Raw genomic sequence first — 16,798 nt, 5'->3', positions numbered from 1 at the left:
ATCGACCCGCTAACTGCACTAGCATAAAAGGGCTTGAGCGCGGAACGACTCCCTGAGTTCTACAGGCGAGCGGGACAAAGGCCTCCCCGTCGCCGGCGCGGGAGTTCTTTTCCTGACTAGCGCCTTGACAACCATGAAATTCTCCCGCTGACGGTGAAAGGTCGGTGCCACCAGACATCACCGCCAGCGCCTGGCGTTTCCCTGCATACGCCTAGCTTGGCATTCGCGTGCCACGTGGTCGGGCTGGTTGCAATTCCAGCAAAGCCGGTCGTTGACCCGCCGCGTGGACGGAAGACCCCTCGTTCCACGAAGCGGTTGGGGACGGCTCTCCCCTTTCTCCGCGCATTCCTGACGCTCGCTCCGCGCGTGGCCTGTGAGACCGGCTCGACGCCGCTGCTCGAATGCGTACGGGTCAAGCGCACGAGGGACAACAGGGGGTTCCGCCTGATTTTCCACGGCCATTACCTCGGCGCGCCGAGCCCTCATCGCGCATTCTCGGCCTCCATCCCATGCGCATCCCGGTTCTAGCGATTCGGCCGGCCTGGGGGGCGGCTGGTAGCGCAGTTCGGCGAGTAAATCCGCCTGCACGGTCTTGGCCTCCTGCGCTAGGGCCTCGAGGTTTGTAAAACTGCGGCCCCGCAGATACGGCTTGAAGCGTGGATGGCACTGCCTGATCACACGCGCAACCTGATCTCGGTCGGTTGCCGTCGGGTCTGCCCTCTTGTACAGCTCTTGCATTGCGCGTACGTACTCGAGGAGGCTTTCCTCTGGGTGTTGGGTGCGCAACGCGAGCTCATCCAGCATCCGGCGCTCATAATCAGGCGGCAAGAACTCGGCGCGGAAACGGTCTTTGAAGTCCGCCAGCGACTGGAAAGTCGGCTGGCAGCGCCTCCATCGCGCCGCGCTCTCGACGAGTGCTACAGGCAGGACCTGCCCTAGCACTACGTCATCTGGGGCGCCCAGAGCCGTCTGGTAGTCCTCGAGTTGTTGTAAAAACTCGTGGACTGATTTCGCGTCCGTGTACCCGGAAAAGGAGGGGACCTCCATATTTATCCGCGGGCGCGATGCTGTCGCCGATGCTACCGATGCTGCGGCCTGGTTGGCGCCAGCCACCGAACCGAGCTGACGGGCCAATGCGGCAAACATCTCAGTCACCTGCCCCATTACGGCCGCCGCGTCGGCCGTCTCACTACCGGCTGCCCCGCCATCCAAAGCCGTGGCTGAAACATCCTTTCTGGGAGGCATAGTTCGCGCTAACTGTCCGGCCGCACCGGCTAACTGCTCATGGCAACAAGAACATTCACATACACAACAATCTATCTACAAACACGCGGAAATACACAACACAAAACGCCCGAAAACTACATAAATAACACAAAACCCCTAACAAATTTACAACACTACACAAGTCGCTACCCCGCGAACATTTCGCCTGACCCGCTCCTTAACCCTATCGGTCCGGCGTGGCCCTGAACAAAGAGGGCCTGCCACGAGTCTGGCTGCCCGTCCCAAAATCGGCAGAGAAATCGTCCACAAGGTGTTAATTAAAGCCGCACGCTGGGCGCCATTATTTGTGGGCAATTCCTCTGCGCGGGGACGCACAGGCAGTCACTCGAGGCAGGACTTCGTACAAACGTTTATTCTCACATGGCAGGGGGGCCGGTCGTCGTCGTGGCAGCTGGGTCAGGTGGTCCTTTTGGCAGGGCTGGTCCGGGAGTAAGAGACCGCGAGCCTCTCCGGTCTCGCCTTATAAAGGCTTTCTCCTCGCCTCTCTCCCCCCGCCCCACCACTCGGGAAGAAGGGTTCCAGACTACCCGCGGTGAGCGGCGCGGGATTTGACTTGCCCGCGAGCAGACCCTACAAGCTCCATTTATGATTACTTTCTGCGAACGGCCAGTTAGGTAATTTTGCAGCCAGAAAAGAATATGCTGAGGTAAACCGAGAGCAGATAGTTTGCAAAAGAGAAGAGCGTGACAAACTTTGTCGAATGCTTTCTGAAAATCAAGGAGAATGCAGTCAGTTTGGAAACCATTATCGAATGAGCTAAATAAGTCTTCAGAAAATTCAATTAGTTGGGTAACACACGACCTCCCTGATCTAAACCCATGCTGATAATCTACAAAGAAATTGTTATTATCAAGATGGGAACAAATATTAGTGTAAATTATGTGTTCAAGTGTCTTACAGGAAACGCTAGTTAAGGAAATTGGTCTGTAATTTGAGACGCAGTCCCTCAGTCCTTTCTTATGAATTGGAACTACATTCCCTATTTTCCATTCATGGGGGAGTTCAGTTGTGGCCAGAGATTTTGTGAACAATATGGATAAATAATAAGATATAATGTCTGCACAAGATTTAAGAACAAAGTTCGGTATTCCATCAGGGCCAGGAGCAGAATTGTGTTTTAGCTTTCGCAGAAGATTAAAGATACCAGACCTACTAATCGGAATGTCAGGCATGGTCTCAGTACCCGTAGTAACTGAAGTAAGCCCTGGTGCTAAGTCCGAGAAAACAGAGGTGAAATACTGATTAAAACAGGTTGCCTTATCTGCATCACTAGTAAGAATGTTACCTTCATCTTTTATCGGAGGTATTCCGACCTCGTCTTTGTTATTGGCTTTAACTAAATGCCACAGAGTTTTTGGATTACTTGCAATTTTCGGTCCTAGTGAAACAAAGAACTCTTTTTTTGCTATTTTGATTTTAGACTTGATTTCCGCACTCAACCGCTCAAGTCTCTGAAAAGCAGGAGAGTTAGTCTGGTCTCTATAGGTTCTAAACATGCGATTTCTTTTGTTAATAAGTGTCTTTATTTCTTTCGTGAACCATGGCTTAGACCTTCTGCGTTTTACCGAAAGTATTTGGTAAGGTATATAAGTATCAATTAAGCTCAGGACCTTATCTTTGAAGTCGGACCACAATTCATCTACATTTCGGCTACCGCTAATCTGAACAAAGCTGTCGAGTTCACATTGTAGGGCAACGATAATACTATTATAATCTCCTCTTTCGAAGTTGTAGACTTTGCGAGGCCGCGGCACAGGAATGATCGGTTTTGGACTTACAACGCGGGCTACTACAACGTCATGATCGCTTATTCCAGGCACAACCGAGAGAGAGTCGAGCAATGAAGGGGAGTTTGAAAACAAGAGATCAAGAATAGAACTTGTCCCTCTTTGTCGTCTGGTCGGAGTTGCCACAAATTGAAAAAGACCATGTGTTGAGATAAGATTATTAAAGGCGTAGGACAAAGACGAGTGGGAGGAGAGCACTGGTAATTTATTCTGCCACTGAACGTCAGGCATGTTAAAGTCCCCTCCGATCAGGAAATAATCAGTTGTAACTTTCAGCAAAACATTCGAAAGGGCATTGAGGGAATGGGAGTCGTTATTAGGCGGGCGATAAAAAGCGCCGATAGTAAGGTATTCATGATTTTCAAGCACCAATTTACACCACACCGATTCACATTTGATATCACCAGTAGTGACCGCAAAGCTTGCTATATTTTGCCTTACGAGCAAGAACACGCCTCCTCCGTGTGTGTTTCTATCTTTTCGGTAAGACACATATTCAGAAGGAAACACTTCAGCGCTGCAAATGGATTCATCTAACCATGATTCGCAGCCGATAACAGCATCCGTGTTCGAAGAAGATATTAAAGCAGCTAGTTCATCACTTTTATTCTTTACACTTCGACAATTGATAAGCATGACACTGATGCCTGCCTGATGAGAGGAAAAACGGGGGTTAGATTTAATACGAGCATCACATGCAGGTTGACGCGGTCGAGATTGATTGCGTGCTACTTTTTTTGTAGAATCACAGTATCTGAGCTAGCATCGTAGACATAGCTTTTACCATCAATGACAAGTTTGTTGTGCCGCAATTTATAAGATAAGTCTTGGCCACTTGCAAAATCAAGCAGCTTTTTGCGGGCGAGACGAAGTGGGCGTGAAAGGTCTTCGCGAACATAAAACTCAGTATCTTTAAGCTTGTGACACAAACCAAGAACAGCATCCTTGTCTTTAAATCTGGCAAAACGCACAATAATGGGGCGACTTTTGTCCTCTTGGAAAGAGCCAACCCTGTGAGCATGATCTATGTTAACTGGGTCGATTGAGATACCAAGTTTAGTAGCACAAAGGGAGACAACAGCCTCTTCGGATTGCTTCCACGTCTCAGATACGTTATCTTTGAAACCAAAAAAGAGAAGATTGTTCTTTCGAAGTCTGTTTTCGGCATCATCAAGAGTAGCCTTCAAGGTCGCTATTTCGGTAGACGGGACTTGCGCAGTGTCGCCAGTTGAATTCACATTAACACATTGCTCCAGTACTTTGACTCTCTCCGAAAGGCCTTTGATTTCTTCATCAGTAGAACTTTGTCTATTGCGTATTTCCGCAAGGTCCGATAGAATCTGCACCTGGCCCGACTCAATTCTACTTATGGCTTGTAGAACCATTGACAGATCTAGAGTATCTGTCTGCGTACAGGAATCACATGCAACTGAGGGGCCAGGATTTAACTCGACATCACCTGATAAGAAAATGAGCAATTTGGAAAGGTAAACATTGCACACAAGCAGCGCAGAGCACTCAGCGAAGCACAATAACCATTTTTTAACATGAAAGAGCTCAATGGGGCACGACACTGCGAAAAAGCAAGGGTTTGACGTCTTAATGCAAAGAGAATTCTGACGGTAACTAACCTGTACGAAAAGCACAAGTGAGCGCATGGTGCGACGAGCAGTGTCGTGTCCCAATGGAAATGCCGGTGGTGGGCGTTTAAATACGTCTGCTGCAGTTCCAGGTTGGCAGACGTGAATTCCACTGTGTTCCAACTTTGGCATGAAGACCGGGCTTTTTCGTGGGGGCGGAGAGGCGTGCAATTCCAGGCTTGCATGCTCCAGCAGATAAGGCGATGAGGGGCAGTCGATGAAATCACCCGCACGTCGTGAACAGGTAGCGAAGATTACCTGTACGAAAAGCACAAGTGAGCGCATGGTGCGACGAGCAGTGTCGTGTCCCAATGGAAATGCCGGTGGTGGGCGTTTAAATACGTCTGCTGCAGTTCCAGGTTGGCAGACGTGAATTCCACTGTGTTCCAACTTTGGCATGAAGACCGGGCTTTTTCGTGGGGGCGGAGAGGCGTGCAATTCCAGGCTTGCATGCTCCAGCAGATAAGGCGATGAGGGGCAGTCGATGAAATCACCCGCACGTCGTGAACAGGTAGCGAAGATTACCTGTACGAAAAGCACAAGTGAGCGCATGGTGCGACGAGCAGTGTCGTGTCTTTTTTCTTCTGCTTTTCTAATCAATTAGCTTTAAGCGGTAACGAAGTAAGTAATATTCTTAATCGAACAACAGTACAAAATAAATAAATAAACTAATTAAAAATCCCTCGTGTCCCTTGGTTTCTGTGGCTGTTGGCTTCTCTCATATCAGCACCATGTCTCAAGTTGCAAGTTTCGTTCGTATACTTAGACGATAGCGTCTTCTTCGTCTTAAACTTTCATGATCATGTAAAGAGGCTTCGGACCGGGCCGGAAGCAATCAAGTCGTTATAACTAACAGGGAAGTTAGAAACATGCAACATTGTCTACGAGAAACTGCACGCTGTTTTTAGGTCACATCATATAAACAGCTGCTGTAGCGCATTTTCCGCAGCCTGCCAGCCAAAAAGTTGTCAAACGATTTTCGGGGTTGTCCGCGTATTTCCGACGATTTGACAAGAACTTTTAGCGCCTTGCCAGCTCTTGACGAAGACGACAAAAGCAGGCATTAAAATGAGTACATCCGCAACTTGAAGCCTGAATAAGAACTTCAGGTGCATTACAGCCTCTTTACTTCCTGGGGCGTTATATGACGAGACGAGACGGAGAAGCAAAGAGATACAGGTAGACTCAGTGTGAACAAAGCGGATATATTCAAGACATACATGCTAACGAGTACATGATGCAGATGCTGGCGTGTCCAAGCTTACATACCGCTGCGTTGGCGCCGGAGTCTTCGTCAGAAGGAACGCAGGGCCTGCGGAGTTGTCCTCGTCTGATATTTTTTAAGCTCGTCTTCCCCCGATCACTTGGGCGTTTGCGGGAGCCGGAGACCGACTCCCAGCGGTGTTGCCTCAGGCCTTGTTAGTCACCCCACTGACTCCAGCCTTTTCTTGCTTCTCCCGTCCATTCAGGTGATCCTTCTTTCCACGCTGGAGCGTCCTCCGCACCCACCCTCCGCTCAGCGCCGGCGACTGCGGCAGTCCCAGTTTTCCCCTGTATTTTCCCACCGCCTCGGGCCTTTTCTCTTTCTGCCGGCGCCACTCTCACCCTTGCGGGGGTGTGCCTGACCAGCTAAATGCTTGTTGGCGTGGGAGTAAAGATGGCGGCTAGGCTGTCACCCTTGAGACCCATAATGACCGTTGGCCCCCACACGCGACGATTCCTGGCGCCATACAGTCTGTTGTTCAAGCGCGTCCGGGGTCCCAAAGAGGCCGCGCATTCGCCGTTTCGACGAAGAAGTGCTCACTTTTTTTTTATTGCGTAACCAATACTGCGCCAAGTTTCGAGCCATCGCGTAGGCCCCGGCGGCGGCCACGGTTGACCTTGAACCAACGTTACTAGATTACTGGTCTCTAGTAACGTTGCCTTGAACAGCGTTGCTTCCGCCGCGCTCCGCAGCTGTGGATCCAGCGTCCCGAGTCATTATCACCGACTCAAGGGGAGCTTGCCGCAATTTTGAACAGGGCCAAATTCCAGATCGTGCCTTCCAAATTTTACACAGATGTGAGTACCGGGATTTCCCAACCCGGCGCACCATCATCTGGGCCCCAGCACATGCGGGGATACAGGGAAATAAGGTAGCGAACACTACCGCCCGCGCGCTTAACCACCGGGCATCGCCTCTCTCGCCGCCTGATCCGGCTACTGATTTTAATCCGGCTATTACTTTTCGGGAGATCTCTCTCCTGTATCAAAACGCTCACAGCCGATACCCACCCCCCTGTAAAGGCCTCAAGAAGGCAGAGGAGCGTTGGCTACTTCGCCTCTACACCAACACGGTACTGTGCCCGGCAGTGCTCAAACATTTCAATTCGGCCTTTTCGGGCGAGTGTCCACACTGTGGGGAAGTGTTTACGGACATGTATCACATGGTGTGGCCATGCCCTGTCAATCCTGCTTTCCCACCCCACCCCCACCCCACCCGAGAGGACTGGGAGGCTGCCCTGCTCGGCTGCTCAACTCTCCAGGACCAACGAGCCCTGGTGACAAGAGCCCGGGCCGCCGCGGAGGCCACAGGGGTCCCGGACTAGGGATCCCTCCCAGTGATTGTGAGGGCCGGGCCCTTCAGGCACGGTCCAAGCAATATCTATCTTGTACATAGTATAAATAAATGTTTTACACCACCACCACCGCCAGATGGCAGCGCCGTCGGAGCGCCGCGCGGCAGCGGCGCCGAGCAGTTTGCTCTGTCTACGACAGATGCGCCACTAGGAGGTCCGCCACTTCTGGGCTTCGAAGCCGGCGTTAGCAGCATTGGCGCGCAGTGCAGCGATGGCATTGGAAATATATCGGTTAAGAAATTAGCCTCATTTCTAGTCAGACCACATAAATAAAAAATAACACCGAGTAGGAAATTGGTCGAGCTGGGGAATCGAACCATGGTTTCCAGAGTGAGAGACGAGCAGCTAACAACTCCGCTATGTCAGTTCTTTTTTTTTTTGTCTTTATTGCCTCTTCCGCTATGCCAGCATTCATTCCAAATTATCGAGCTGAGTCCGCTATGCCAGCTCGATAGTTTGGAATGAACAAAGGCGGGTCTAGTGAATACAGTGTCTTCGTTCCCTCCCATCTTCCTCCCTTTCCCTTACGGCGAGTTACAGGTCTCCACCGAGATATGCAAAACAGATACATTTCCTTTCCTCAAAAACCAATTTACCAACCAGCAAGGCGTACAGCCGAACGGGCGATGGCGTTCTGTGGAATCCCTGGCAGCGTGGCGGAATGGCCACGTGACCAAATATGGCAGCGCCCATGCTTCCACGGTGTTAAGCGTCTATATATAGACGCTTAACACCGCGCACATTTATAAATGTGCGCTTGCCTAGGCGTGAATGCTTTGCTATGCAGTCCTCTGAGGAGAAGTGACAACGAAAGTAAGAAACGAGAAAGCGACAACGCGCACAAGAGACGCCACAACAGCGTGAAGAACGTCTTGCACAGCGTCGTGCTAAGGATGCAGCTCGGCGACAACGTTCTACCTCGCAGAGTGGTTCCACGTTATCGGTCACCGATGAATCGCAACACCTGACTGCTAAGGGACGCCGGAATGCTACCAGGCGAAGGCAACGCGCCGAAGAATTGCTTACGCAACTTACCAGGTTTAACCAGAGCTAAACCACTGCCAATTTTTCAAGTAGCATGGTTCTAGGCGCCGTACCCGTCCTTGAGGATGGGACAGATATCTTGCCCACAAAAGCCGCTTCTTGTCGAAGACCATGGTCAACTATGCGACGGCCGGTGATAAGTTCCTTGTAATTTGGGCTACATGGAAATTCCGCCCCTTACCAGTACAGAAGGACGGTCAAGGTTGTCATCACTTCATGCTGACTGGCTAATTTGAAAGACTCCTCGGGCCGTGTCGCTCATTGGAATATGCGACTCCAGGAGTTCAGCGTCACCGTGGTCAGCAATTTAGGACGCAAGAATTCTGACGCCGACTGCCTGTCGTGAGCCGGTGTTGACTCGAAAGAGACCATGACGACGCCTTTTTATGCCTATCAGTGACCCGTTCGCAAACAGCAACGATCCGACCAACAGTTACGCCTCATCGGACACCTGAAACGCAAGGCTTCTTCACGTCCGGGAAGCTTCAAGCGCGGCATGTCAGCCTCTTCGTCCTTACGGAATTTTGGAGCTTAGTTTTCTGATAATTAGCTCTTTGTTTAGGTAACAAGAAAATTTTGACAATTTTTTTTTTGTCGTGGAGGAATTCTGTGCGAGGGTCCTAAATGTGAGCGGAATTTAACTGCGCACTTAAGTTGTATTCGACGATAGTTAACTAATACTGAGCAGTTAGCTTTTTAACCACTGCTTTTACGCTCCTTATTTAGTGAAAGGCTTGTAGCCCTCTGTAAGTAATACACCTGTTTTTAGCGTCTGAAACAAGACATTCTCGTCGCTGCTGCGGCCGAAGGAATTCTGGGGCCGAACATGGGCGAAACCGTCCGGTCAGAAAGGGCACTAGCCATGGCCACGTGCATGTCAAACAGCGGTGCGGGTGTCACGTGCTTTTTTCGCAGCGGCCGATTGGGGACGGTGAGCACGCAGCGAGCACGTGACAGGCGCGCTGATGTGTGACGTGCGCTGGGGGCGTGGTTAGCGCTCTTTCTGGTCACGCGGTTTCAGTCGTGTGCGATCCCCATATTGCTTGCGCTGCAGCGGCGACGAGAAAAGAATTTTCGAAAATTTAAGAACTGATATGGATATTACTTACGAATTAGAAGTGAACTATACTAGATACCAGTTGACCAGCCAGCTCATAGCTGCAATCTGACGCACTTCACCGGCGACAACGCTATGCCGAAAAATGCGCTCATCTAAATCGAAAAGCCCCGTTTTGAAGACGGCTCACAGTTTTACGTGAAACTCTTGTATGTCGCTTATTTCGTCGTTGGCGTAGCGAAGGAGCATCGTGCTGTGTCTGACATTGCGTTCGAGTGGGAAGTTCTCAAAACGGCCCACTCACTTGAGTCAGAAGTTGGCATATTCGTGGACTGAGAAGCTTGGTAGTGGCAGCGTGGAAATGGCGATACATGGCGATCTTTCACCGAGGTTGGCAGCGGTGGGGATCATTGATACATTGATTGCAGGTGATAGCACGGTATCGATGGCTTCAGGCTTCTATCTTCGTTGCCACTAACTTCCGAAGCTGCTCACTGTACATCACGGTTACAATTTACACGCTTCTCTTCAACGCATGCCCCATAGCATGGCATGGAAATATTTCGATTAACGTTCTAGTTTCCAATGAAACCGACTCGCACTACACTGCAATACAAAGGCCCGGCATGTATGTCAGCTAGAGGGGAAATTTATTAAGGTATACGCGTGTGAACCTTCAAGTCATGCTGCTCCTTTGGATCCGACCTCACTGTCAAGGAGTTTGACGTAATTGCGACGTTCCAAAGTGCTTCCAGCTGAAAGAAAAAAATAAATCGCATATAACTTGAGGCACCAAACATACTAGGGCAGCAGGAATTTCGCCTTTTTTCGTATTTCGGGTCAGCAGCTGAGCGCCGTAACCACTGTGCCGCTACGGCGGGGTGGACACTTTCTATATCATATGAAAGACTACACTACATACACATAAAGCTCCTCTCTAAAAAATCGATCTGAACACGCCTTCTTGGTTTATGGATACCGTGTCTGGCTTTAACCACGAAGGGTCAGGGGTTCGATTCCCGACTAACTGCATCAATCTTCTTTTCAACGCAATGCATTTTACTTTATATACTTGCTTGTCATAATGACGTTTGGGTAATGTTGTGACCTTTTAATCACGTTTTCTAATGTTGCCCACAATTCATTCCACATCTTCACGTGTGACGTCACGACCCTCTCGACCACTGGGGTTTTCTGCGCATGCGAAGACTCCATCTATGTAGGTTTTCCGCTGGTCGGGACCCTTAACGACGTGGTGTTAAAACTGCATGGCTTACCGATTCATATTTAATCTCTTGAATGTCCGGGATAATCACCCACTTTACACCCACGGTGCAGGGTGGAAAAGTCAAGGAGCCGCTGTAGGTGTAGAAGGACTTAGGAGCTGCCGGAACTAAAGTGTCCAGCTTCACGCCCTGCGCAGCACCAGGACACCGAATCACAAGTACACTCAAGGAAACAGTGGCTGATCAACCAGAATCAGATTCACGTTAGAAGGCCCCACTGTATTTCTGCCTTACGCTGTGCCGCTTCACGTCAAACCACGTTATCATTTTAGTAGATGGGCCAGCGATCATGACAATGTCCCTAGAGTTATTTTCACAAACTAAGTATGGCGCCTTTCAAGAAGAAAGGAAGCGACTTGGCCCCAAATTACTGCACTTTCCGGATGACTACGCTCAGCGGCCTGAGCACAAGTGCGGACAATACTGTCTTTTACAGCGACAGCGGTTAATGGCACGTTTCCCCTGCTTCGCGGCTTTGTCGGCGTCCCAATCAGACAATCTGGCCATTACATTCAAACAAATCACCGATTACTACAAGGAGGAGCACCGGCGCTACCCGGCCCCTTGTAAGGGTCTGGATCGCGCTGACGAGAGCCTCCTCATCAAAATTCTTACTAACACTGTACTGTGCCCGGCGGTGCTTAAACATTTCAATACATCCTTTGATGGCGCGTGCCAGTTCTGTGGGGAGGTGGCTGACACCTTCCACATGGTTTGGGCGTGTCAGTCAAACCCATCTATCCCCCCCAACCCCAACCCCACCAGAGAGGACTGGGAGGCGGCCCTGCTCGGCTGTCAGGACCTAAAGACCCAAAAGGCCTTGGTTCACCGGACGCGGGCGGCGTTGCTTGCCAATGGGGCCCCGGAATAGGGGCTCCACCTAGTATTGTTAGGGGAAAGGGCCAATAGGGCCTACCCCAATCACCTCTCTCTAAATATTTATTGCATTATAAATGTTTTTCACCACCACCACCACCGCATATGAAGGTGGCCGTAGAGGTGAGGGCGGAGTGCGGGCAGAGGAGTGCGTAGAAACATAGCGGCAGCCGCGGTGCGAGCAGGGAAGACGAGGGGGAAGAAAACTTCGGTTGCTTTAGGTTGGTTTATGGGGTTTAACGTCCCAAAGCGACTAAGGCTATGAGAGACGCCGTAGTGGAGGGCTCCGGAAATTTCGACCACCTGGGGTTCTTTGACGTGCACTGACATCGCACAGTACACGGGCCTCTAGAATTTCTCCTCCAAAGAAATTCAACCGCCGCGGCCGGGTTCGAACCCGCGTCTTTCGGGTCAGCAAATTCATTTCCAGGCGTAGTAACTAGCTGTCCCACTTCTCGGTGGGTACTTCAACCGTGCCACGCGGGAAGGGATAAAGATATTCAAAAAAAGGAAGGGACGCAGTAGTAAAGGGATTCGGATTAATTTCCTACTACCTGAAGTACCTTAACGTGTTGTTGTCGTTACTGGATATTTGTTAACAGAAACCATAATGGAAGGAAAAGATGTTGCTAGCCGCGGCATCTTCCATCAAAACCTGAAGTACCGACGCTGCGCCTAGCGGGGATAAAAGGACAGGGAGAGGGAAAGAAAAGGGGGAGTGATAGTGAGAAAGGACAGGGGTAGTTCTGCTATATGCACTATGTACAATGTGGGGAGCTGCGTTGCGCATGATTGCCAGGAGTACTCGGCGCGAGGGCGTGCAAATTGCTTGGTTGGGTGGGGGGGCGGCCGGTCATGGCCTACGCGATGTCTTTCCCGCCGGCACAGACGAGTTGCTCTGCGCCGGTCAGAACATGGCGCGAGGCCATTGTCTTCATGTGGGGGCATCGACGCTCGCACACTCTCTCACTTGGCCATTGTACGCCGGCCGCTCAAAGTAAACATTTGTATGCCCGAGTAAAGCTGCAAATAGGCCTAGTTGGTTGTTCATGCTCAACTTCAGTTGCACACTACTGATGGGTACAGATACCACCGGACGCAAAAACTGGTTTGGTTTATGGGGTTTAACGTCCCAAAGCGACTAAGGCTATGAGAGACGCCGTGGTGGAGGGCTCCGGAAATTTCGACCACCTGGGGTTCTTTAACGTGCACTGACATCGCACAGTACACGGGCCTCGAATTTCTCCTCCAAAGAAATTCAGCCGCTGCTGCCGGGATCGAACCCACGTCTTTCGGGCCAGCAGCCGAGCACCATAGCCACTGAGCCACTGCGGCGGCTCCGGACGCAAAAACTACATATGCAGACACGGCGCTGACTATCAAGTGATTTTATTGTGCGGGGAATTCATTTTATACCAACGGTTAAAAAGAAACAGAAAATGAAAGAATATATCTAATATGGTGGCATCAGGGTGCTGTGTTAGCCTATTTTCGCATGCGCAGATGCTCTTGGTTTCAGAGTGACAGCTGTACGCAAGGCAAAGCTCGAGTTAGAATCTGAGGGATCCGCGGAACATTGAAGTGACCTTCGGAGTTAACGACATCATAACAACGGCCTTAAGTCAGATTCTGAAGCATATTTTGGCTGTGGTAAATGCGATGGTGTGTCCAAATAAGACCCGGTCCGTTTCTAAAATGTTGCCCAACCCACTCAACGAATTTGGCCCACCCAAACCTGAAATTTGACCTTCATCGATTTTGACTAATATCGATGTCCAGACTAATTTAAATCCGCTCAAATTGATGATAGTCTCCATGCCTGATCTGCGCCGCTTCCAAAATTTGACCCACCTTCGAAATTTGACCTTAATCGCTTTCGACTAAAATCGATGTCCACCCTAATTTGAATGTGCTCGACACGATAGTAAGCCTCCAACTTTTACAAGAGCCACTCCTAAATTTCGTCCATCTCCAGACCTTCTTCGGTTTGGAGCAAAGTAGATGCCCAGATTAACTTGATTATGGGCATCACGATGGTAACCTCCAAATTTGACCCGGGCTACTCCAAAAATTTGGTCCACCCACCCACCGAAACTTGACCTTCGATTTCGACTAAACCATGTCCAGCATAATTTCAGCTTAGTCGTTCCGTTGCTTTGACCTTGGCTTGACATATCAGCTGCCTTGACATTTACGGAATCCAAAGCATGTCGTTCAACAATATTCACGTGACAGACTATCAAGAACGGCTATCACTCGATCATTCGGAGCAGCATAGTTAAACCACTGCTAGTTTTTTTTTTCATTTTATTAACAAGTCGACTTCCCGCTTCGTCAATGTGACTGGCGGGTCCGTTATCCACTAGCCTTCGTTTTCTGAAACATGAAAAAAGGTTTCAACTCTCTGTTGATGTTACACTGCGACCAGTTGACGGTGGCTGAAGGTGCCCTCAAGACAGTCGTAATAGGAAAACAAAAGAACAAGAAAGAACGGGACAAAGATAAGCGACCTGTGATGTTGCCTGCCATGCACGTCGTCTTCCACAGGCACGTGTCCATAGGCTAAAGAAAGCCGGCGAACGGCATGATGTCGCAGTAGTGTTTACCGCATCAAAACAAACTCAAGGGTTTGTGTGCAAAGATAAACTTGAAACCAGCGAGCCGTGAGAGCACATGTGGGGAAAAGCACACGACAAAGTTCGTGCCTTGCTTTTCCGGAGTGGTGTATAAAATACCGCAATCATGCGGCCGGGCATGCTTCGGCCAGACGGGACGGTGCCTGAATGAAAGGCTCTGGGAGCATTGCAGGTTATGCGGCTTGTTAACTACGCCAGGCAACCTTGCGGATCATTGATCTAGGTGCAAGAAGTGCGAACAATTGTTCGATAACACCACTGTCATCTTTTGGTCACAGGATAAGATGAAAAGACAGTTGTTTGAAACCTTTTGCCCGCTGTCATCAAATAAATGCACGTGCGTGCGTGACCAGTCAGTCACATTGATGAAGTGAAAAGTCGACTTCGTCAAAACCCAGGTTCTCTATGCACGCCCATCAACCACAGACGAAAAGAGGCGACCTCAGCACCCCGAAACCACTATACTTGATACTTTCTTTCATTTTCCTTTAATTTCTGTATAACCGTTCATACCAAATGAACTTTCGGCGCACTAAAAGCGACAGTTTGAGCTCTGTCTGTATGTACAGTTTTAACGTGCAGTGCTGTTCGTGACCATCAAAAGCACCCAAATGATGTTCAACATCTTAAACGTGCCAGAAGTCACATAGTGTATGGGCCTCTTACATATCAGCCCCATTCAAACGCAGCCGTGATTTGGTCCCGCGACCACGTGCCTAGCCGCCGAACGCGGTACGCGCACCTGCCGCAAAGGGTGCAAGCACAGCGATAGTAGTTGTAGTAGTTGTTTATTTAAAAATAATAAATAAATTAAAGAAAGGAAAAGGTTTGTGTTAGCCCCGGCACCTGTCATCGCTACGGGAAGCCCCTGAGCTGGGGCAACGGAAATAAAGAGATAGCAGGCAGACTGGCGAAATGAGAGGTGAGGGAACAGGCAGAAAGATAGGGGGGAGAGAGGTAAAATATGCAAGTAATCTATTTACTATAACATATCTAGAGGTCGGGTGCAAATTATGTCCGTAATCGAAGAAAAAGATGAGCACATGCGCACAACACAATGGAGGCGGCAAGTGGCGGAAAACGCATTAGCAGAACATGCTGTTTCCACGGGTAATGCCATCGACTGGGACAGCGCGATGATAATTGGAAAAGAAAAGAACAAGACGGCAAGGCTTCACCTGGAATCGATGTATATCCAAACAACATCACAGACGTTAAACCGTAACGAAGGAAATCTACCCCCGATCTACACGCGCTGCTTGCGCCACATCATGAAGCAGTTAAAACGAACCCTCACTTTGTTCTCCCTTTCATTGTGAACAAGGCTTCCGTAGCGGAGTCGAAACGTCTCTTTTTGTTTTTTGTTTGTGTCTAACAATTGGTCGGCGCTTGTTATTTCTCGCCACAACACAATGTGCACTACGCACAGCGCTACAGCAGCGCTTTCAAGGAAAGGAGGCTTTGGCTCTCCTCTGGTAACGTCACCCCACCCCGCGAGATTGATCATAATCTGGCGAATCTTTGTAATGTTTGTTTGTTTCTGCTCAAAGCAACCTGCATATGGTTTTATCACGTTGTGATACGATATGCAACCTGATTTATCTTGAATTATTACAGCAGCGCACTACTGCTTCTACGTTGTTCGAGGCTGCGGCATGGTAAAGAGAGGTTATGTAGATGGTTCTTGATACTAACAAAGTGAACAAGGGAGGGGAAAGGCACAGGGTGCTTGGCAATGTTTCGACAAGAGAACTTGTCTTCGTCTGGGCAAAGCATTCATCGTTGGCGGGGTTTAAATAAGGCCTTCACACCGAGGAGGAAAGCCCAATGAGGGGAAAGAGGGCCTGCAGTGGCTTTTTTTTTTTGGTTTATGGGGTTTAACGTTCCAAAGCGACTCAGGCTATGAGACGCCGCAGTGAAGGACTCCTGAAATTTCGACCACCCGGGGTTCTTTGACGCGCACTGACGTCGCACAGTACACGGGCCTCAGGAATTTCGCCTCCATCGAAATTCATCCACCGCGACCGGGATCGAACCCGCGTCTTTCGGGTCAGCAGCCGAGCACCATAACCACTGAGCCACCGACGTGAAGTGGGATCCCATCCGAACTCTTCCCCCTCCGCGCCCCCGTTCCCCTCATCGGGCCGACTCTTCGTTGTGAAGGCCCTGTTTAAACCCCGCCAATGATGAACGCCTCGCTCAGACGAAAATACGTACTCTTGTTGAAACGTTGGCAAGTGCCGTGAGGCTTACCCCGCCCTTGCGCAAGTTCACCACTTCAAATGGTGTGCGGCTGATAGAGCAGACTCGTCTTTCTATCGCCGCCGCCGAGTTTTTTAGTTTCTCTTGGGAGCAAATTAGCCGAATCAGTTCGCTTCGGTGCCACGTTATTGTGCTCGTTATTCCACGGAGTTGTTACGTAAATAATTTACACCTCAAGACTCCAGAAGCGAAGGCCGCCAGTCAAGGGGTCTATATTCCTGGTACGCTACTGCCAACCGTCAGAAGAAAAGTGCACAGGCCTTTCGTGGCTACAGAGGTGGTGCGTGGAGAGCGAGGGAGGAGCA

The 16,798-nt window shown here is 49.9% G+C and overlaps 1 protein-coding gene across 1 annotated transcript in view; it reads right to left on the bottom strand.

The window, feature by feature from the left end:
• Nucleotides 1-10,066: 10,066 nt before the first annotated feature.
• Nucleotides 10,067-16,798, bottom strand: part of LOC149365397 (carbonic anhydrase 1-like) — a 95,338-nt gene continuing 88,606 nt past the window's right edge. The window contains exons 9-10 of the mRNA XM_089568604.1: nucleotides 10,711-10,848; nucleotides 10,067-10,188 (exon numbers count right to left, since the gene is read on the bottom strand). Coding sequence (XP_089424730.1) covers nucleotides 10,087-10,188; nucleotides 10,711-10,848 — 240 coding nt within the window. The 3' untranslated portion in view covers nucleotides 10,067-10,086. The remainder of the gene's footprint in view (nucleotides 10,189-10,710; nucleotides 10,849-16,798) is intronic.

Source organism: Amblyomma mixtum, chromosome 1, assembly GCF_055824585.1.
Source record: "Amblyomma mixtum isolate Tamu chromosome 1, ASM5582458v1, whole genome shotgun sequence".
In the NCBI taxonomy this organism is placed as follows: domain Eukaryota; kingdom Metazoa; phylum Arthropoda; class Arachnida; order Ixodida; family Ixodidae; genus Amblyomma; species Amblyomma mixtum.
The sequence above is the reverse complement of the archived record's forward strand: the minus strand, read 5'-3'. Positions and strand labels throughout refer to the sequence as shown.